The sequence below is a fragment of the Podarcis vaucheri genome, assembly GCF_965113315.1.
Source record: "Podarcis vaucheri genome assembly, chromosome: 6".
NCBI lineage: Eukaryota > Metazoa > Chordata > Lepidosauria > Squamata > Lacertidae > Podarcis > Podarcis vaucheri.
Window position 1 is genome coordinate 89,166,610 of NC_138764.1, and position 21,988 is coordinate 89,188,597.

General features: G+C 46.1%; 1 protein-coding gene across 3 annotated transcripts in view; it reads right to left on the reverse strand.

Moving 5' to 3' along the window:
* The window catches only part of NFATC2 (nuclear factor of activated T cells 2), a gene marked incomplete at its 3' end in the record, with an annotated part of 141,388 nt that extends 129,114 nt beyond the window's left edge, over positions 1-12,274 (reverse strand). For 2 of the 3 annotated variants that reach the window (XM_082225896.1, XM_082225895.1), the window contains exon 1: positions 11,975-12,274. In XM_082225896.1, coding sequence (XP_082082022.1) covers positions 11,975-12,038 — 64 coding nt within the window. In that variant the 5' untranslated portion in view covers positions 12,039-12,274. The remainder of the gene's footprint in view (positions 1-11,974) is intronic. The other variant, XM_082225898.1, reaches the window with a different exon arrangement.
* Between the last annotated feature and the right edge of the window lie 9,714 nt (positions 12,275-21,988).

Consider the following 21,988-nt stretch of genomic DNA (forward strand, 5'->3'; position numbering starts at 1 on the left):
TAAGTTGACGCCTATTGGCTAGTGACTCCGTGACACTTCCTTTGTGGTTTGGCTCACTCGCTTGAGTCACTCAGAATCACCTGCTCTCTGCATGGTGGTCTGGGTTAACTTTATATGAGGCATGATGTGTGGAAGATAGTACCCTGGAGCAGTGCGGGTTGAACTTAATGGCCCTCTGACCCCATCCAACCGCACAGTTCTCATTAATCAGGTTTAAGGAGCTGGTTTTTCAGTACCAGTTCCAGGTTTTAAGGGCCATTGGGCAAGTGGTACTGAGTGCCCTCCTCCCTGAGGGACCGACATCCACCATTTTCCAGAGGGAGGAGACCAGGCATGCAAAGCTTCCTGAGCCATCTGTTGCTCTTCTCACTGCTTGGCCACTTAGAGATGGCAGGTGAACCTGCAGCAACAAGGAAGAGGAGAAACTGCAACAGATGGCTCCAGAGATTAGCAGCAAGCCTATTGTGGGGATGCAGGTGGTGCTGTGGGTTAAACCACAGAGCCTAGGGCTTGCCGATCAGAAGGTCGGCGGTTCGAATCCCTGCAACGGGGTGAGCTCCCATTGCTCGGTCCCTGCTCCTGCCAACCTAGCAGTTCGAAAGCATGTCAAAGTACAAGTAGATAAATAGGTACCACTCCAGCGGGAAGGTAAACGGCGTTTCTGTGCACTGCTCTGGTTAGCCAGAAGTGGCTTAGTCATGCTGGCCACATGACCTGGAAGCTGTACACCAGCTCCCTCGGCCAATAAAGCGAGATGAGCGCTGCAACCCCAGAGTCGGCCACAACTGGACCTAATGGTCAGGGGTCCCTTTTTGTGGCTTGGGTGAGCCTTAGCAGGGGCCTGGTGATGCCAAACTCTGCTATTACCTTTCTTTACAGGTTGCAATATCCACCAGAGTGATTTCTGTCTGAAAATGTAAAGCAGGTAAGAGAACATTGGCCTGACAGAGATGGCCAAACAACCAGACGACAACTTCCCATGAGGCACGACATCACTGTGGCACCATTTTCAGGCTGCCACTTTTATCCTGTATGAATTATGCCAGGGACTGCAGCCCTTGAGATGATGTTGGACTCAACCCAGCCATCATGGTCAATAGCCAGGGACAGAGGGCCAAAGGATACCTGGCCCCGAATAAGGCCTCGGATGGTCTTGGATTTGGAAGAATATACCTTGCAGAGCAGGGGTGCCATCTTGAATAAAATATTGGGGGGGGGGAGGCAGGTAAGCCCCACTCTGAAAAATAAATCACATAGCACGGTGCACGAACATCATTTGAATGATAATGCCCATCACCTGGGGGGGGGGCAGGCCCCTCAACTATTTTATTGTTGGCTCCTATGGTGCAGAGAGTTTCTGCTGATACAGAACCCTGGCATAACTAAGAGTTTGGAGAGAATATGCGTACAATCAGTTAATGGCACATCACGGTTTCCAGCCAAGAGGGAAGCCCATTATAATTATATACTGGTAAAAGCAAAACACACACATTGAAAGAACATAGACATATAGCAATAGCATCTTATTTCAAGTCCATCTTTTTTTAAAAAAAATCAATTTGGGGGTCGGTCTGAGTCACAGATATTTCTCCCAATCTAAGGCACAGTGTGGGTAAGAAAAGCCAATGGAAAAATTACTCATGATCTCCATGTTCCCATTAAAAATGCTGAAGGCAGCCTTGAAAACCAATGGAATGTACATATCATAATAAAAAGTATATATTAAGCCAAATAGTGGGAAAGACTTCCGAAGATATTATTATCCCAAGCCAGTTCTCCAAAGAGGCGAGTGACGAAATTATTTTAGTTGAGCAAGAAAGTTTGCTCAACTCCGTTTGTCTCTCAAATGTGATTTTTTTGCTAAGACTTTGCCAATGAATTGCAGCTTGAGATATCCAACATTAAGTGTTTTTAGGACAACAATTCTCCTTCTTGGATGTAAGCCCCACTGACATGAACTGTAATGCTTTATTGATGTGCATTTATTTATCATTCTCTTTAAGTGTAGGCCTCCTTTGGGTATCTTTGAAAGAAAGAAAAAAGGCAATGTTGTGACACGTTAAAGACTAGCAGAGCAATGCAAATCTCCTTGGTGCTGGCCTGGGGATTAGATTTCTCCCTAATCTATTTATGGTGACTAGAGCCAGTTCACCTTGCCAACAAAGGTCCGTATAGTTAAAGTTATGGTTTTTCCAGTAGTGATGCATGGAAGTGAGAGCTGGACCATAAAGAAGGCTGATCGCCGAAGAATTGATGTTTTTGAATTATGGTGCTGGAGGAGACTCTTGAGAGTCCCATGGACTGCAAGAAGGTCAAACCTATCCATTCTGAAGGAAATCAGCCCTGAATGCTCACTGGAAGGACAGATCGTGAAGCTGAGGCTCCAATACTTTGGCCACCTCATGAGAAGAGAAGACTTCCTGGAAAAGACCCTGATGTTGGGAAAGATGGAGGGCACAAGGCGAAGGGGACGACAGAGGACAAGATGGTTGGGCAGTGTTCTCGAAGCTACTAACATGAGTTTGACCAAAGTGCAGGAGGCAGTGGAAGACAGGAGTGCCTGGTGTGCTCTGGTGCATGGGGTCACGAAGAGTCGGACACAACTAAACAACAACAGAACCAGTTCAACCACTAGGTGGCAAAAAATAATAATTGGGTGGCAAAATTTGAAAGGCAGCAACTGATGGTGATGGTGGTGGTAAAAGAGCAAGCAACTGTCAGTTTCATGTTGTCTTTGTTATCCAGAATGTGACACCACATTCTGAGGGGAAACTCCCAAGCAGGTCTTGGCAGGAAGAATAGCAGCTCCAGCTTCAGAGATCTTGTCAGAGCCAAAGAGGCTGGTGCTGAGGAGGAGGAGGAGGTGTTCAGTGTTTGGGCGCCATCCCAAAATGCTGTGGGGCTACAGCTTCCATTGGCCCCAAAGAGCAGAGGCGGGGATCCCTAGGGCTGATAGGAGTTGTGGTCCGAAATCTCTTGACGCCAAGCCACTTGGAGAACTTGAGAAACTTCTCTGCTAGACTTGCCTGGCCAGCCCAGCAGTTTCTTTGAGGGGGGGTTGTGAGCCACCCCATAGGGAGGGAGACCATCGCTCATGCTGGCTTGCCTGAACCAGGACCAGCTCCAGGTCGTCTCTTCACTTCATTCTGATGGGATGGGAGAGTTGCATGCACTGCACCCTGAGCTGTTGCCAGTCTGCATCCACTTTAGTTTTCTTTGGGGGGGGGGCAGGCAGCAGAGGTGGCTCTAAGGGAGGGTCACACCAGGCATGGAGGTTATGGGGCACTGGAGCAGGTTCTGCCACTATTACTCCAGTGGAAGGTGACAGGCAGGGCAGCACCGGATTTTGACATCGCACAGGGAGCCACTGAAAACTGAGACACCAAGGTCTGCCACTAGGGACAGACTCAGCACCTGTCTCTCAGTGCCCACTGCATGTGGATAACCAGCCTTTCATTGACAACCAACAATACAAACACAGAACCCAGGACCAAGTATCAGACCTTGCACTGACTCCACCCCAAATACTTGGTGGTACTGTGGTCTAAACCACTGAGCCTCTTGGGCTTCCCAATCAGAAGGTCAGTGGTTTGAATCACCATGATGGGGTGAGCTCCCGTTGCTCTGTCCCAGCTCCTGCCAACCTAGCAGTTTGAAAGCATGCCAGGGCAAGTAGATAAATAGGTACAGCTGCGGCAGGAAGGTAAATGGCGTTTCCGTGTGTTCTGGTTTCCGTCACAGTGTTCTGTTACACCAGTAGCGGTTTAGTCATGCTGGCCACATGACCCAGAAAGCTGTCTGTGGATGAACACTGGCTCTCTCGGCCTGTAAAGTGAGAGGAGGGCAGCAACCCCATAGTCACCTTTGACTGGACTTAATTGTCCAGGGGTTCTTTACCTTTACCTTTTTTTACTTCTGTGGGAAAGAGAAGCAGGACAAAGTCTGAAGTGGCAGACCAGGGGTGTGTGTGTGTGTGTGTGTGTCTCCTCCCCTTCTCACTTTACTCCATTCCCATATTCAAGGAGTTGTGGGCAAGGCAGCTAATGAGGCCCAGCCTAATTGTTCTGGAATGAACATAACAATTGTTCCAGACTGAAGAGGGAGATGGTCACTCAAGAGTTCACCCAGGGCACAAAATACCCTTAGAGTGGCCTGGCATCGATAGTGGCATAAGCGTCTGTGCCCCAGAACCCACTTTCTCACATGCTTTCTTTGTTATTTCTGCTGTGATGAACTAACAAGGATATCCCTTTCGGATTTTAAAAAAACTACATGTATAAAAAACATCCTCATATTTTCCCAGTCACCATTTGAGTTTGACCAACTCAGCTGTTCATCTCTAGTGAGGGGGAAATTACAAATTACTCTTGGGGAAGCTGGGCTGCAATCCTATGCACACTTATTTGGGAATTAGGCAGTACTCCTAAATCCCCGCCATCTCCTGGTTTCTCAGGGCAGCAGCAACAGCAGCAGAAGTGCAGGCAGGATGATTGGACCTAATCCCTGCACCAGCTCCAGGCTGGTGCAATGATCAAGCCTTGACAGGCCCTCTCCTTGCCCTTGGAACTCTGTTTTGGGGCTTTCCACTGGTGGGAATATTGCCAGTGGGTCTTCTGCTTGCCTGCATGCTTGGTGTGGGAAGGCAAAGGTTCCACACTCATGGAGTGACCTGGGAGGCCAGTTCAGCCAGCAGAGCCAATAAGATGAGACACCTCAGATCAAGCCAAACCTCACCCCACCCCAACACAAACCGGCATAAGCAGCGAGTGGGTTAGGTTGCTCTGGAAGTCTACTAAAAACCTGTGGCATTTACTTCTGAGCAAACATGCATAAAATCGCACGGCGCAAGGAATGCATGAATCAGCCACAGCCACACTCACATTGGCACAACTCATACGACTTAACCAGAATTCACAAATCAATTTGTTAAACTGTAAAAATGCAGGCGACAAATGTGGATTTATCACTTCTTCTCCCAGTCTGGTGCAGTAGAGATCTGGGTGCCTTTGGGCCAGTTACTATCTGCAAGCTCACAGGGTTGTTGTGAGGATCAAATTGGAAGGAGAAGAACCACACACACTGCTGTGATCTCCTTGAAGGAAATGTGGGGTATTAATGTAATAACTAATTAATAAAACCCAGCATTCAACCATTATCCAATTTCACAGAGTCTAATTCAGCTGTGTCTCAGAATTACACTCTAAAGTATGTCACTAACTTGTTATTAGTGTGAGCCAAACCCCTTTTATATTTTCCCAGGCCTTTAAATTTGTTTCACCAAGTTAAATCTGTTTTAGCCTACTTCTTATTCTCCACTGTATTGCATTTCATTGCTTTTTTTATTTTATTTAAATTTTTTAAAATTTATTTCATTTTTTTAAATTTTGTTTTATTTAACCCATTTAATTTCTGTGCAGTAGACTGCAAGTTTTTGTTAAAGGGAGCCCGAACTAGTATGCAATAAATACGTAAAAGCTTGTGTGGCCCACAGAGGCAGGAAGAAGCCCAACGCTGCCCTAGCTGCCTTCTTTAGCGCCCCTGCTAATCCTTCCTTGCTGCTAAGGGAACTTTAAAAAGTCTACTCCGGGAAAGCTCGGCGGACTTCCAGAGTTTCTCCCGCAAATGCTCCGCCGGGATCCCGCCCCTTCGAGTCACGCCACATATTTCCCTCTGCCAGCCGTTGGCCGCTCTCCGTGCCGGGGTGGAGACGACCAGCGGAGAGGTGGAATTTCGCCAAAAAGCATTGGATGGGTTTGAAATCTGCTTACTGAACAGAACCGAGGGGATTCGCTCGCCCAATTCATTGTGAATGAACCAAGCGCGCCGGGGCGTCGAGGGGGGGGGGTGGAGGGGAGGGAGAGATGCTTCATTCACTTTTACCTGTCTCGCGTGCCTGAAAGGGTTATACCAATAGTTGAGAGGGAGGAGGGGTTTTTTCTTTGGCTGCTTTCCCGTCTGCCGCGGTGAATCCAGACCTCTCCCCCCTTCGGACAGTAAGGGATCCCGACTTGTCCTCAGGCGGCCGCGTTTTACGACTGGGCAACAACATTTGGGTGCAAGTTTAATAATCTAAACTGCGGAGCTAGTTTCGGCCGCCGAGAGCTGGGACGTTTATCCAAGGAGGTGAAAGTAGAAGAGAATGAAGCAGTTATTTTTAGCAGCCAGGGTGGGGCTGAGGTACTGTCTTTTTTCTGCCTGCTGCAGAAAGCCTCTCTCGCTAGCTTATTTCATCTGATGAAACAAGCCACACGCCTCTCTGCAGCGTTACTGTGCGATGCGTAAACCGCGCGCTAGGAAGGAAATATTAGTACAGTACTCAGGGATCTTTTATCCTTTTCCATCTCAATATGACTTCTCATAAGCAAAATATTCTAGGCTCGATATTAAAGGACTGCGTGCGTGCATAGGTGCAGTGCTTTTTTCTATAAAAATAATATTTAGGGTTACTCTTTTCCCTACTCTCATTGAAATACTGCCACTCAATGAGGCCCAACTTAGAGTCACAAAATGTTTAGGGGTATGCGTACCCTCGAAAAAAAAAGCACTGGGTATATGTGAGGCATAGGAGCCAACTCCATGGGGCTGAGGTCCCTCCGACCCTCCAATAAAATATTTGAGGGGGCTGTCCCCTCCCAAAGTTAATAGGCATTGCCAGTCAAAGAGTGCGCATTATGCAGGGCAAGGCTTACCTGCCCCCCCCATATTTTATTCAAGTTGGCACCCCTGATGTGAAGGATTTCCATGGGATTCGCCCATATGCAGAGGTTTTTAAGGTCACACAGATATATGTATACTGCATGCTCCAGACTAACTACCATTTCTCTATTCAGAATCACCAAAGCAGATTCTAATCCTCACTTTACAGAGCACATGATGACCTTCTAACCAGATCCACACCAAGCATTTATAGCACACCCAACGCATGTTTAAAGCACATGGCTTCCCCCAAGGAATCCTGGGAACTGTAGTTTCCCCTTAACAGAGCTACAATTTGCAGTACCCACAACAAACTGCAGCTCCCATAATTATTTGCAAAAAGTCATTGGAAGTAAGCCCCAATAAACTCAGTGGAACTTCCTTCTGAGCAGATAGAGCAGCCTTCCCTGGCCTGACCTGGTGTCTCCAACCCCCATCAGACCCAGCTGTTGTGGCCAATGGGTAGGGATGGGAGTTGTAGTTCAAACATCTGGAGGCACCAGGATGGGGAAGGTGGAGTTAGGGTACTTAACATAGAGTACTTAACATAACCTGAACTAGATAATACCACTTAATATGCTGATGGGGAACATCTAACCCTCCGTTTGTTGATGAACTACAACTCCCCTCATCTTTGCCCATTGATCATGTTGGTTGAGGCTGATGGGAGTTGGAGTCCAACATCTGGAAGGCCAGTCTTTTAACTGCTTCAACACTTCTGGATTGCCAGGGAAGAGTGGGAGCTGAGTATGAGCTACAAGCCAGGAAGACCTTGGTTCAAGTTTCTCCACAGCCATAACCAACAGGCAAGGCATATTTCTCTCATCCTCTATTTGTCACCTGCAATACAGACCCAGGAATAACAATGATGACTAGTGAATTGATGTTGTGCAGTGTGTGCATGAAGTGCCTTTTATCCGCTTAGGCTAACACACCCAATTATGAATGATAACCTCTCGTCCAATGACTGTGATGCATTATATCATAGAGCTGCTGTTGAAAACTACCCACACACTTCAGGTGGTCAGACTAGGACTGCAAGATTGCTGATATAGTCAAACCAGATGCCTGTAGGAAGACTGCAAGCAGGACATGGTTGCAGCAGCACTGTCCCCCTGCAGTTCCCAGCAGCTGGTATTCAGAGGCATGGTGTCTGACAGCATGGTGGAACAGAGCCATCATGGCTAGAATACTTGTCCTCCATGAATTTGTCCAACCCTTTTTGAAAGCTCCAGTCCTGGCATCAACTTTTAAAGCAGGGATGGAGAACATACGGTCCCCCAGATGTTGGTGGATTGCAGCTTCCACCATCCCTGGCCATGCTTGCTGAGGCTGCCACAACATCTGGACAGCCATAGGTTCGCCATCCTTGCTTCAAAGCTCAAGACAGCTTGGGGCAGGTTATCTCTTCCCATGTATACTGGACTCTGAGATCATCTTCCAAGTATCCCTGCCAAATGAAATGGCTACTTAGAAGGCAGACCCTTTGAATTTTGGGTAGCCTAATTGTGGAACATCCTCTTCAGAGATGCCTGTTTAGTGCCTACATTATTATTTTTTCTGTGCCAACCTAAGACCTTTTTATTTCCCCAGGCAATTCCATCTTAAATATTTTAGTACTTTTTAGATCTGTTGCACTGATGCTATTCTCTGTCCCCCGCCGCCTCTCCTGGTTTTAGATTTTATATTTAAGGTGTATTTATTGGACGTTGTGTATTCAATTTTTAATCTATAAACTGACAGTACATTGAAACTAACTAACTAAATAAGCTTACTATGGTGGGAAAACAGCAACTATATAAATGTGATTGTTGTGGTTAATAAAGGCTAAGTATTTTTGATTAATTAGTCACACCTTTCATGCTCAAAAGCAGAGTGGTTGAAAAGTGTAAGAGAAGAACATTTCCCCACCCTTTAAAAACTGGGAAAAAGTGAATATTCTGATCAGCTTTGTGATAAATGGGAAAGTAGGTCCAGATCAATTTTGCCTAATAGGGAGAAGTTATTCTGCATTGCTTAATGGGGGAGAGGAACTGCTGTGCTGCTTAGGGGACAGGTTGTTTGTGCATACAAGGGAGACCTTGCCTGCCTACTCTGCCCAGTCGTAGGAGAACATAGGACATGGCAAGCTGCCTTAAAATGAGCCATACCCTTGGTCTATTGCCCACAGTGACTGCCAGCAGCTCTTTCCAGGGTTTCAGGCAGAGTTCTCTCCCAGTCCTACCTCGAGATGCTGGACATTGAACCAGGGACTAAGCTAAGTATAGAGCTTCCCCACAAATTCACAACCCTCCATTTGCTTTTCTTCCAACCTTTTCCCCACACCAACTCTTCTTACCCAACTGTGAGCCTGCTGTCTAGGGATGGTCTCTGTGGACAGGGGGAGAAACACATGCACAGGCATTGGGAAGAGAGAATGAAAGCCCCTTTCACGTCAATCACTCCCTCGAGATGCTGCTGGCAGTACCTCCACCAGCTTTTCATGCCACCTTGAGACTCCATGCTGGGGGAAAGCTGCAGCTGATGCATTTGAACAGGAGCTGGGGAGGAGCACCCACAAATCACACTCCCTAACCTTGCTGCAGCTGCACCTGACCTGCCGTGGACTTCCCTTAAACCCATCACTCCTTTATTCCTGATCTCTGCCTTTGATCCCCAGCCAGATGGGGAAACTGTGGCCTTCCAGATGCCACCATTCCTGACCACTGGCCACGCTGGTTGGGGGCAGGTTGAGTCCAACAACATCTGCAGGGCCACAGTTTGCCCACTCCTATTCTAAGTATCTGAGAGACCCACTGGCACACAGGGAATCATGCAAAGGAATAGTCATCCTGGGTGGCAATCAGAGTTTGCTGATTCCCAACCAAGGATTCCTCATTGCCTGGACAGCTCAAATGATACTTGGATTTAGGGATAAGTTTACAAAGTTCGGATCAGGCACTTTATAAAGACACCAGGCCATTATTTTTTCTTGAATTGCCTAACAGTATGGTCTAGTGCAGGCATAGGCAAACTCAGCCTTCCAGATGTTTTAGGACTACAACTCCCACCCTCCCTAGCTAACAGGACCAGTGGTGAGGGATGATGGGAGTTGTAGTCCCAAAACATCTGGAGGGCCGAGTTTGCCTATGCCTGGTCTAGTATTTAGAGTGCTGGACTAGGACCTGGGAAAGACCAGGGCTCAAATCCCCTATCCGACCATGGACCTCGCTGGGTGACCCTTGGGCCAGCCACCGTCTCCCAGCCCAACCTACCTCACAAGGTTGTTGTGCGGATTATATGAATCTGCAAGGGGAAAGAACCATGTACGCCACCTTCGAAGAAAAGGTGGGCTATACTGCACATGCAATAAATAAATGTTTCCAGCGCCGTCCTAAAACCCACCGCGCTCCAGCGGGGGGTTAGCTCTGATTGCAGACCTAATTTAATTTACAGTAGTTCTTTCTGGCCACGGGTGCCGTTCACGCGGAGCACGACCAAGCCTACATCCAGCCTGCCTGCTGAATCTCCCCTGCCCTTAGGAACCCCTGAACTCTCGCTACGTGGAGGAGGCAATGTGAGCTAGCGCGAGCATAGGCTCCATACTCCCGGCAAAAACTCCCAGACAGCCTGCAGGGGATCTCCTCCCGCCGCGGCCGGTTCCACTTCGCCCAATGGCTGCTTCTCTCGTGCGTCATGCGCCCCGGAGACCCAGAGCGCCCCGGCGAAGCCGCGCGGCACTGGACACCGTCTGGACACCAACTCTTTCCCCGGCTGGCTGCGCGGCGCAGGGGCAGGAAACAGGGGAGAGGGTTGGTGGGATGCCATCTTCTCCTATAAAACGGGGAGGGTAATATGAAGGCCAAGAGAAGCCTTCGCGGTCGGGTCGAAGGCCAGAATGTTTCGTCTGCCCGCTTCTCCACCTAGCTTGGCTGGGTGTGGGACGAGCAAAACTGGAACAAGAAGAATAAAGGTGCGTTTGTGCATCCGGTGGGTACCGGTAGGTGCCCTCTAAGGCAAGCAAGGGGCACTGAGGGCAAGGAGTCGCAGGACTGCGAGCCGAAGCATGCTTACTTGGGAGGAAACGCCGCTGGAATGACTGGAATCTACTTCCGCGTAAAAATGCAAAGGTGCACTTACGTGAAAGCAACACCAATGAACGCGCGGGGGCTTTATTCTGAGTAAACACGGCCAGGATCATCTGACATTGCCTGGTTTACAGGAGCCCTCTGGCTAATCTTAAAATATCCCCTGTCGACATACACATATCACGCATTTATATTTTTAAAAAATGTACCTCTATATAATCAAAAATATCAAAGCGATGCGCAATATCTATATTTAATAAAAGCACGCGTATATTATGTAAGTAGATGTGTGTGTGTATACATATATATATTAACTACCCATCTATACATACATATACATATACATATACATATACATATACATATACATATACATATACATATACATATACATATACATATACATATACATATACTGTACCTTCTGCTGGGACTGGGAGCTGTTGATTTAAAACGATAGCTCCCCCACCCCACCCCTGAAATTGTGGACGATTTCAGATTATGTATAGATAAGGCCCCTGACCCTCTAAATACAGTGAATCAAGAGTTAAACCGGACCGGCTGTTTACAAACCCGAATTTCTCCGACTACGATGATGGGTTTGTAAGAGGCTGGATAGAGTTGAAAGGCTATTTCTTTCAGCGTAGATTGGAGAGAGCGAATTTCTTCCAAGGAGAAATGTGAAGCGGGGGCAGGAATATCGCTGCTGGCTCTTGCACAGCCCCCGCCATTAATCATCCGTTTACTAGAGTCACCATCCCCAGTCACGAAAAGGGGCATGTCAGATGTTAGGTGGCGGTTCACCCTGACTTCCCCAAACCCCGGGAATGCCCTGTTTCCTATTTTCTCCCTCGAACATCACCATCTCCAGAAGTTAGGAAGCGGGTCCCGTTGGGATGTCCCGTGGAAACCAATGGCGCTTTTTGACAGCCCCTGTCCCGGCGGAATTCAGTTCCGCCGGTTGCAAGGGGACTTCGCTCCCTCGGGAAGCGCTGCGCCCAAAGGAAGGCAGCCCTGAGAACAAGCAGGGAAGCGGCAGCAGGAGCGAGCGAGCAGCTGGCCGCGCTCTGTCCCAGCGAAGCTTGCGCGAGAGATTCCTCAGCCGCGAGCGGCACAATCGAGGCCAGGGATAGAGAAGCGGAGGAAAGAGAAAGAAGAGAGTTTCAAACACTCCATTTAAAAATAAAAATAAAAAAATGCAAGGACTCTACCTTGATCCACAGACCTCATGATGTGATGGTAGTGCACCAGCCGGCACGCCGTTTCTCTCTGCATTTGGATGGTTGTAAAGCTATTCTATGCAGAGAGAGAGAGAAAGAAGCAAAGATATATATATATATTTATATTTATGGATGTAGGTGCTGCTCTTCTCTAGACCATAGGCGCGCAGCGGGCAGCCCTGCTGCTGCAGCTGGCCGGCCGCTTTCGCGTGGAGGGTCCGCGCGTGGGTCCTGGGAGCGCGCGGAGGGCGCTTCTTCTGCGTGCCCCGAGAGGAGGGTAAGTCGAGAGGGAAAGGCCACTTCCTTCCCTGCGCCGAGTGTTTATAGTCGTTGAATGCTGTAAAATAACGGGATTCCCTCACTGTTTCCTCCTGTTTATGCCCAGCGCCATGGAAACCCTTGGATTGGCTCCATCTCCTAAACGGAGGGCTTTCCTGCAAACTTCCACACTCAGGAATCCATGACGTCTCCCTGTGCTGGAGCCAAAAGGCGGCCCTGTGGCTTTCCTCTCTCTCTCTCTCAGCACAAGCGCCCGATTGTTGAGCGGAGCGAAGAGGGGGGAAAGAGGGCGCACGAAGGGGGAGAGAGAAAAGATGGTCGAGGAGTTTTCTTGCTCTCTCGGCACCTTTAACCCCCAGTCTCCAAAAATAAACAAATTAATAAAATAATAATAATAATAATAATAATTATAATAATAATAATAATAATAATAATAATAATAATAATAATAATAATAAATAATATAATAACCACCACTGCAGGAAAACCTTTCAACTCATCAGCTTACTTTTCAAAAACACCAATAAAATTCCAGGGGAATCTGATCCTGCCGAAGCTGAGCACTCATCTAAAGACAATTGTCACCACTACATTTACTGCATTCTGGTTCATGCCCCCAACATTTTAACACCTTGAAAAAGTTCAAGGCTACCTACAGGGTCCTTCCGCTGCCCCATTTTTCCCCCTTACAACAACCCTGAGAGGGAGGCTGAAAGGGAGGAGCAGAGATGGTTTTAAAGGGGAAAGAGGCAAATTAATGTAAGAAAGGCTAAGCAGGGAGCGGGTGGTGCTGTGGTCTAAACCACTGAACCTCTTGGGCTTTCTGAACAGAAGGTCGGTGGCTCGAATCCCCGCGACGGGGTGAGTTCCCGTTGCTCTGTCCCAGCTCCTGCCAATCTAGCAGTTTGAAAGCACACCAGTGCAAGTAGATAAATAGGTACCGCAGCAAGGGGAAGGTAGTTGGCGTTTCTGTGCACTCTGGCTTCCATCATGGTGTTCTGTGTGCCAAAAGCGGTTTAGTCATGCTGTCTGTGGACAAATGCCGGCTCCCTTGGCTTGAAAGCAAGATTGAGCACTGCAACCCCATAGTCACCTTTGATTGGACTTAACCGTCCAGGGGTTGCTTACCTTTACCTTTTTACTAGGTCATTGAATCCTAGTTGCTGAGAATCACAAGTGAGGAGAGTTGCTGCTTCACTCAGTGCCTGCTGGCAAGTTGACCGTGGCATCTGGTTGGCCAAGGTGAGAACAGGATGTTGGACCAGATAGGCTCTTCTGATGTTCTTAAAGTCACCCAATGAGCTACATGGCTGTGTGCGGATTTCAACCCTGGCCTCTCCAACCATTGCACCATAGGGCTCACCATGAGATTTGAGGCCCCTTGGAAAGCTATGGGACACATAGTCAGGCCTTGGAGAATCCATTGAGTTCAATTGGATTTCCAGAGACCTACACACTGGTAGGATTCCAGCCTTAAGTGCCAGTGAACCAGATGCTTAAATCTCTATTGTTGATGAAATGAGATGCTTCAGTTGGACTGGATTCTGACCCAGCTGTAAATCAATCAGCTGCTACTTCTTCTCTTCTCTTCAATATATCTAGTGACAGGATGGCAGGCATTTACTGGGGAAAACTTAAATGAAGAGTGAGGTAGGTGAGAATCTATTGGTATTTGAAATCTTTTTAAAGTATGTGTAGTTTCATTTGAAAGATCTGCCCAACTCTGAACATCAACCTGTCTTCACCAAATATAGCTAGAGAGCATAAACACCAGCTCCTATGGGCTGAGGCACTTTCACCCACCAGTGTTTTGTTTTTGAGGAGGCCAGGCCCCCTCAGTCTTCAGAGGGCATTGAGCCCTGTTCCCTGACTCCTTGTGACATTGTGTGCATGATGTCAGAACGTCCCACAATGTCACATGTGTGATGTCAGGGCGTAGCATTGAGTCCCCTCAATCTTCTTGAGAAGATGGCACCTCTGATTGCAGAATGTCCAACAGTTTTCACTAAGTGAGCTCTGCTAAGATAGTAAAATGACCAATCTTCATATTCTGAAGCAGTTTATCCAAGGACCAAGCTGGGGACAAATAGCAGAGGCTGTTGCTGTTTTGTCCTGCTTGTATGCCTAATTAGAAATCTGGCTGGCCACTGAACAGAAGAAGCACCTTCTGGATCAGACCAATGGGTCGTCTAATTCGACCGGCAACTGGTATTCTGAAGTATTGCTGTCTCCAACCATGGAGGCAGAGCAGACATTGTGGCTAGTAGCCACTGAGAGCCTTACCCTTCATGAATTTGTCTAATCCTCTTTTAAAGCCATCCAAGTTGGCAGCCACCCTGTGGAAAAAGCGAGTTCCATAGTTTAACTGTGTACCTGTAAAGAAGTAGTTTCATAGTCCCAAGCTTGGTGTTTTTATTCCATTGATACTGCATTTTTATCCTACACTTTCTCTGAGAAACTGAGAGGGGTGTATATGAGTCTTCCTCTTCTACTTTTGCCCTCACAACAACCCAGTGAGGAATGCTAGGTGAAGAGATTGTGGTCACTCAAGGACCCTTCTTGACAGAGCAGGGACTTCTGAACCCAAACCTCCCCAGACCTAACCCAACACTCTTAGCTATTATACCACACTAGTATGTATAATAGATTATGTTATATTCAGACTATTGCCATATACATATATATTTGCGGAATGTTTACTTTCCTGCAGAAGAGAGCTTTTGCATATCAGTTTGTTGTAACACACATCATCTTTTTCTGGATTTATAACTTTGCAATGGTCACAATCTCCCATTCCCATAAATACTGCATTAGGTTTTTTAATTTTTTTTAAAATCTACAATATATTGTTGCATGCTGCCCTGGAATCTGATTCAATGAAGGGCAGTACAGAAATGTTTTAAATCAATCCTTCAATAAGTAATCAATAGAGCCCATAAGCAAATCCTTCGAAAGCAGGCAGAAATCCATATTCTCTTTCTCGGGTTTCTATAACATTCTTTAACTGTTATGAATACATGGCCAAACACTTGAACTATTTAAATCCTAGGAGACACAACCACCTCTTGTTCTGTGCTCCTAATGCCTGCGGCTCACAAGACTTCCCGTTCAATCTTAAGCGAGCACTGAAGGACTGAACAATGGAAGCCACTTTATACAAGGTGAGACAACCTGCCCATCTACTAACCTGGTTCATGTCAAGTAAAGGTAAAGGTAAAGGGACCCCTGACCATTAGGTCCAGTCGTGGCCGACTCTGGGGCTGCGGCGCTCATCTCGCTTTATTGGCCAAGAGAGCTGGCGTACAGCTTCCAGGTCATGTGGCCAGCATGACTAAGCCGCTTCTGGCGAACCAGAGCAGCACACGGAAACACCATTTACCTTCCCACCAGAGTGATACCTATTTATCTACTTGCACTTTGACGTGCTTTCGAACTGCTAGGTTGGCAGGAGCAGGGACCGAGCAATGGGAGCTCACCCCGTTGTGGGGATTCGAACCGCCAACCTTCTGATTGGCAAGTCCTAGGCTCTGTGGTTTAACCCACAGCGCCAGCCACGTCCCTCTTCATGTCCATTACTATTGATTAATGATTCTCGGAGGTTACAGGCAGAAGAGATCTCTCCCTTTACTTGCTACCAGATCCCTTAGCTTGAGGTGCCAGAGACTGAACCAGTGGCACTCAGTGCATGTAAGCAAGTGGGGCACTGCCCCACCAGTCTCTGCCTGCCCCCAACCAGCCTCCACTTGCCTTCTTACAGCCTGTCAGTTTCCTCTTCCTTAGGCCCAGTGTTGCCCTTACAGAACTCTGGAGGGAGAGGGACAAACCTGCCAATGAACTTGGATTCCAGCTGCACAAACTGTGGGCTGGCTGGCTGGCACCAGATGAGACCTTTTTCCATCCTTCCTCTCCTTGGTGCCCAAAATGCATTCTGTGGAGTTTCTGCTGCTGGTTTTGTTGTGGTGGGGTTTGTGTAGTAGCAACTGGATTGGAGGTGAGGGGGAACGTGGCACCCCCTTCTCTGCTGTGTCACTTTTGGAAGCACTAAGGTGGAAATGCTCCGGTGCCCAGGGGGGCCGAGTTATGTAAGACAACCTCTGCTGAACTCTAAAAAAGCTGCACAAGGCAGCCTGCATAAGCTCAGCTGAGGAGGAAGGGGGAGACCTGGAATGTAATGGATGTGTAAGAAGGAAAGGAAGGGAAGGTTCTCAAAACTGGAAGGGGGGGGGGCGGTTTAAATCTGTCCCAGTTTAATGATTCTTATGGTTAATTCCTAAAGAAGGCATGTTGTGGGTCACTGGGTTATATCTTTGCATGCAGTACATAATTATTGTTGCATATCATTAGTTATTAATTTTCTATACTACCCTTCATTCAAGGATCACATGGCACTCACTATAGAATATAAAAGCACAAAATTACATAACATAGTAACAGACAATTATGATACCATCCCCTTATGGTTTAAAAGGCCTGTTTAATTAGCCAAAGGCTTGGAAGAAAAGAAATGTTTTTGCCTGCTGCTTAAAGATATAAATAAATAAAATAATAATAATAATAATAATAATAATAATAATAATAATAATAATAATAATAATTTCTTTATTTATACCCTACCCATCTGACTGGGTTTCCGCAGCCACTCTGGGCGGCTCCCAATATTAAAAACACGATAAAACATCAACCATTAAAATCTTCTCTAAACAGGACTGCCTTCAGGTGTCTTCTAAAAGTCAGATACAGTGGTACCTCGGGTTACAGATGCTTCAGGTTACAGACTCCACTAACCCAGAAATAGTACCTCAGGTTAAGAACTTTGCTTCAGGATGAGAACAGAAATCATGCTCTGGCGGCAGCAGCAGGAGGCCCCATTAGCTAAAGTTCTTAACCCGAGGTACCATTGTAGCTGTTTATTTCCTTGACATCTGATGGGAGGGCGTTCCACAGGGTGGGAGCCACTACCAATATGGAATGAAGGTGCCCGCTGAGCTTCCCTGGGGAGAGCATTCAACAAATGGGGAGCCACTGCAGAGAAGGCCCTGTTCTTACGTTGCCACTCTTTGAACCTCTCGTGGAGGAGGCACACAAAGAAGGGCCTCAGCTGATGATTGGAGGGACTGGGTTGGTCCATATGGGGAGAGATGTCCCTTGAGGTATTGCGATCCAGTGCCTTTTAAGGCCTTATAGGTCAAAACCAGCACTTGGAATTGGGCCTGGAAACCACTGGGGAAGAGTCCAGTGAGGAAGAGTCTATTTCTTAAGGAGGTTTTGTATCCCTTTCCCCAGTCCTGGAAGGAGAAAACAATTCAGCTCTGAAAGGCAGTTAGCCCAGTGCTCTTAATTCAAGCACAATGACCTAAGTCTGAATTTCATTTGTATTGTGTTGCACCGGTTGTGAATGCTGTTTGTGTGGAAGCAGAGGAGTAATTGACTGTACGTTCTAGCTAATGTAGCTTTTACATTCGAGACTTACTGAAGCACACACACATACCTATTTAAAAGTCGCAACTGAAAACACCATTGTTTTGAATAAAGCTATGCACAAATAAATCAGTCAGCAGGTGACTCCAAAAACAATGGGTGCAATCCAGCCAAAACATGAGCACTTCTGTGATTTCAAACACAAGCTTAACTCTCTGCAGCTGAAATCAATGAGACTCCTTTACACCACTTGCCTGCCATTAATCGCACCCAATGCATTTTGCAAAATAGCAAAGCATTAGAAAACACCAGATAAATTTATTACTTGAGTGGGAGACAATGGAGGAAACAGTAAAACCGACGATGATAAGTTGGGCTAGCGACGTTGGACACAATATTGATTTTATACTATGGGAACAACAGTGGAAAGTAAATATAAGATTTATGGCATGCTATACATTAAGAGAAAACTTTGTGGAGATGCAGGATAGGTGGTATCTGACACCCAACAGATTAGCAAAAATGTCAAAATCAATAAAAGGTGAGTGTTTGAAGTGTAAATCAACAGAAGGAACCTTCTACCACATGTGGTGGTTGTGTAGCATAATTAAAAATTATTGGGAAATTATTTATACTGAACTTTAAAAAAATGTTTTAAAAATCTCTTGTTAAAAACCCAGAAGCACTACTGCTGGGGTTAACAACAACAGAAGTTTCCAATAAAGAGAGACATTTGTTTCTATATGCTACAATGGCCACCCACGTATTATTAGCACAAAAATGGAAAACAGATAAAGTGCCAACAAAATAAGATTGGCATATTAAACTGTTAGAATATGTGGAGTTAGCAGGGGTGACCACTAGAATAAGAAACCAAAATGATGAAAGATATAAAGAGGACTGGATACTATTTGCAGGAAATATGTAAAAGTATTATAAGCCAACAATTTACCTAGCAGGAAGGTAAGATTTTCAGAAGAGTAAGAAATAAAGTATATAAAAGTGTCTGCGATAGACAGAGTGAACTAAGAAAACACAAGGAAAAGGGGTTAAAAGGAACCATGGAAAGGGAGGAATAGGAAGTCAGTGAATGTTTTCTGATCTTTTGTCTATTGTTCAAAATATTTGAAAGGGAAGATTTTTCTTTGTTGCATCGTTTTTGTTTCTGCTTTGTTGATGTGGAATGTTATCAGAAAAGCAAAGAAATAAAATATATATTTTTAAAAAACACCAGATAAAATTTACATTAGAAAGAGCACTTTGGAAACCTCTCTTTCTATAAGGCAGGGACTATTTACAATCTGCAGAAACTATCATGGGTACAACAAACACAAACAGCAGCCAAGCTTACACCAGAGGCTATTCTGTTGGCTACAATGGAATGCTTCTGTCAAGATTTGTGCCAGCAGCAGGAACTCAGCATCAGGGAAGGCCTCTGTAGGTGAATGTGCTCTCTGGGCGCCATGTTGGTGACTGTGGCGTTTGCCTGTTGTTTTGGGGAGAGAAGGAGTTAATAGGTAGACCAATAGAAAAGCCAGAGGCTGAGCCTACCTCTTTATAAAAAGGGCTTAGCCCGAGGTTTAGACAGTTAGTTGTTTGGGAAAAAGCAGTTGGCAGACAGATGGAAATAGAGAGACAGTTAGTGCAGTTGGTTCTTGTGTGAGGGGAGGTAGAAGAGTTAGAGACAGGATAAAAGAAGACTAAGAGGGTAAAGGGTAACAGCGTTTCAAATGCATTTAAAGTTTATTTGTGTTTGCAATAAACTACAATCTTCATTGTTAACTTGAGAACCGGACTGAGACTAAGGGGACTGAGACTAAGGGGAGAACCTGGTTGGTGGCAGCGGATTAGTGGTGTATGGGTCAATAGTCCATGAGACTGGGGGCTCCATACGAATGCCACAGTGACCCCTGAAGATTCCAGAATTCTAGTCAGCATTCCTCCATCCCCATTAAAGACAATTGTTTTTAAGAAGGGAGGACTTTACCATGAGCAGCAAGGCTAGAGATGGGGCGGCGGGGAGGGGGTGTAATAAGATGAAGGCAGGGGAGCTAAAATCTCATGGAAAGGATAGAACACCCACATTTAAATAGGCACCATTGATTTCAGTGTGATGGGGACACACAATATTCTATTTACATGGATGTAGAAAAGACATATAAACCAGTACAGTACATGTTGCCATGTGAAAAGCACCATGTGTATCTGTTTTACTGCATATTATACGTCCATTTGGAAGTCGTAGCAAGAAATGTCCCTTGTTTGTTTGTTTGCCCCAAGGTAAATCACTCTCTGTACATTTCAAATTATCCTGTGAGGATTTCCCACAACTATTTTTTAAAGAAGCAATGCTTCAGCACAGAAGACACGCAAATGAAGACAGTAGTGGAAATTGCTCCAGAAAACCCTGAAATAAGCTTGCATGCAAATTAAAGGCAAGCAGTAGTCTTGGAGCTGAACATGGCTGAGAGTGACGTCATGTAGTAGCTCCACATTGTCCTTGGTGAAGAGTGACCACTTCATGGCGTGGCCACTTTGAGGAGATGATAGAGGTGCTTCCTACATGCATCTTTTCATCTCAGAGTTGGCAACTGAGCAATGTGATATGTCATAAAGTCGTATGACTATGTGAGACACCTTCAACTCTGCGGGTGTATTCAAAACAGCAGCAAGTTGCTCCCATGCAATTGCCGGCATTCTCACGCAAAATTGTTTCAGGATTTCCTGAGGAAAGCACTTCTCCTTCCCGCATTCACCGAAGGGTTCATTCACTTACATCTCAAATACCCTCCATAGCATTTTTTTAAAAAAACGGTTGTGAAAAAATCTTCATATAATAATTTGAAATGCACCAGGGAGTGCTTTGCTTTAGGACAAATGCGAACAAACGAGGGTCATTTCCTGCTGTGACTTCCAGATGCACACATATGCAGTAAAATAGTTCAGGGTCCCTGCCCTGGTGCTGCCTGTTGATGATCCCTGCTTAAAAGCTTGCAAGAACAGCTTTCTGGGGCAATCTTTACCATTATCATAAACTGAATAGCCCTTCCAGGTGAAACACACACACACACGAACACTGGTGTTGCATTGCAAGAATTGTGTTTAAGCTAAGATGAAGACTGTAAAAGGGATAAGAGCAACACATGCATGAGACAGTGGACATAATATATTTCAAACATCCAGAAAACTGAAAGGATTTAGAAACATTCAGGTTTCACTAAACAAAGAAAACGCATTCGGCCTACTAAAATGAGTAACACCACCGGGAAGAGAAGTAGCGCAGAGGTAAATGTCAAAAAGCTCTATTGTACTGGCCAAAGGCCATGACGAAACCATACAAACACTGTCAGGAAAAGAAGTATCTATGTAACTATATATAAAAAAGCAGAGCCACTGCCTAAACCGTCAAAATCTTACAGTGCAGATTCATGCATAAACAGGGGCTCCACACAGAATACAACATTTTCCCTATCTTTAGACCCCTGAATCTCCCTTCTAGTTTACTGCAATTTTGTCCAGAATGAGAATAAGGTTCCTTCAGAGGTTGTGTGAATGTAAAAATATTGATGGCGGGGGTATAACACCTTTTATGTTGAGAAGGGACATTTTTTATAAGATCAAGGGGAACTGAGCAGGTGTGTTATCCTGCATGAATGTGATATTGAACATCTGGAGGATGATGCTGACCAGAAAGGAAAGACTAGGACTAGTATAGCAACTCCTGGCATTGCTCAGGGACAGGGGGGTCTCATAAACCACCATGTTTCCCATAGTGAATGGAGAATGCAGGCTGCCCAGGTGGAAAGATCTGCCCCCGCATTCCTGCATTACAACTGGGAGAATCCCCTTTCCGCGGTTAGGACACTTAGTTTGGCCTCCCTCGGCCAGGACAGATTTAAAAATACATTGTCTTTCTTTAAATAGCCCAAAACTCCATTTGCTCCTGGTGGTTCACATGACAGAGTTTTCTTAAAATATCCATTTTCCACCAGTGTCCTCTCTCTCTCTCTCTCTCTCTCTCTCTCTCTCTCTCTCTTTTTTTCCAAGTTTGAAAAATGCTGAATCCTGCTACTCCAATCCAGCTCCAGAGAGGAGGGTTGGCGAGAGAGATTGCCTTCCGTAACACTAGCATTCCCCAACCAGCCCAGCATCTGACAACCTTCCAAGCGCTCCTGGAGAAAGCCAGCTAGAGAAATGTGGATCCTCCACAGGCTTCTGCTCTGCCGCTGAGTTAAAACTTTCCGGATGGAACCTTTTGTTTCTGGCCTTGCTTCAGGAGACCTGAGAGTGACCATGGACTGGCAAAAG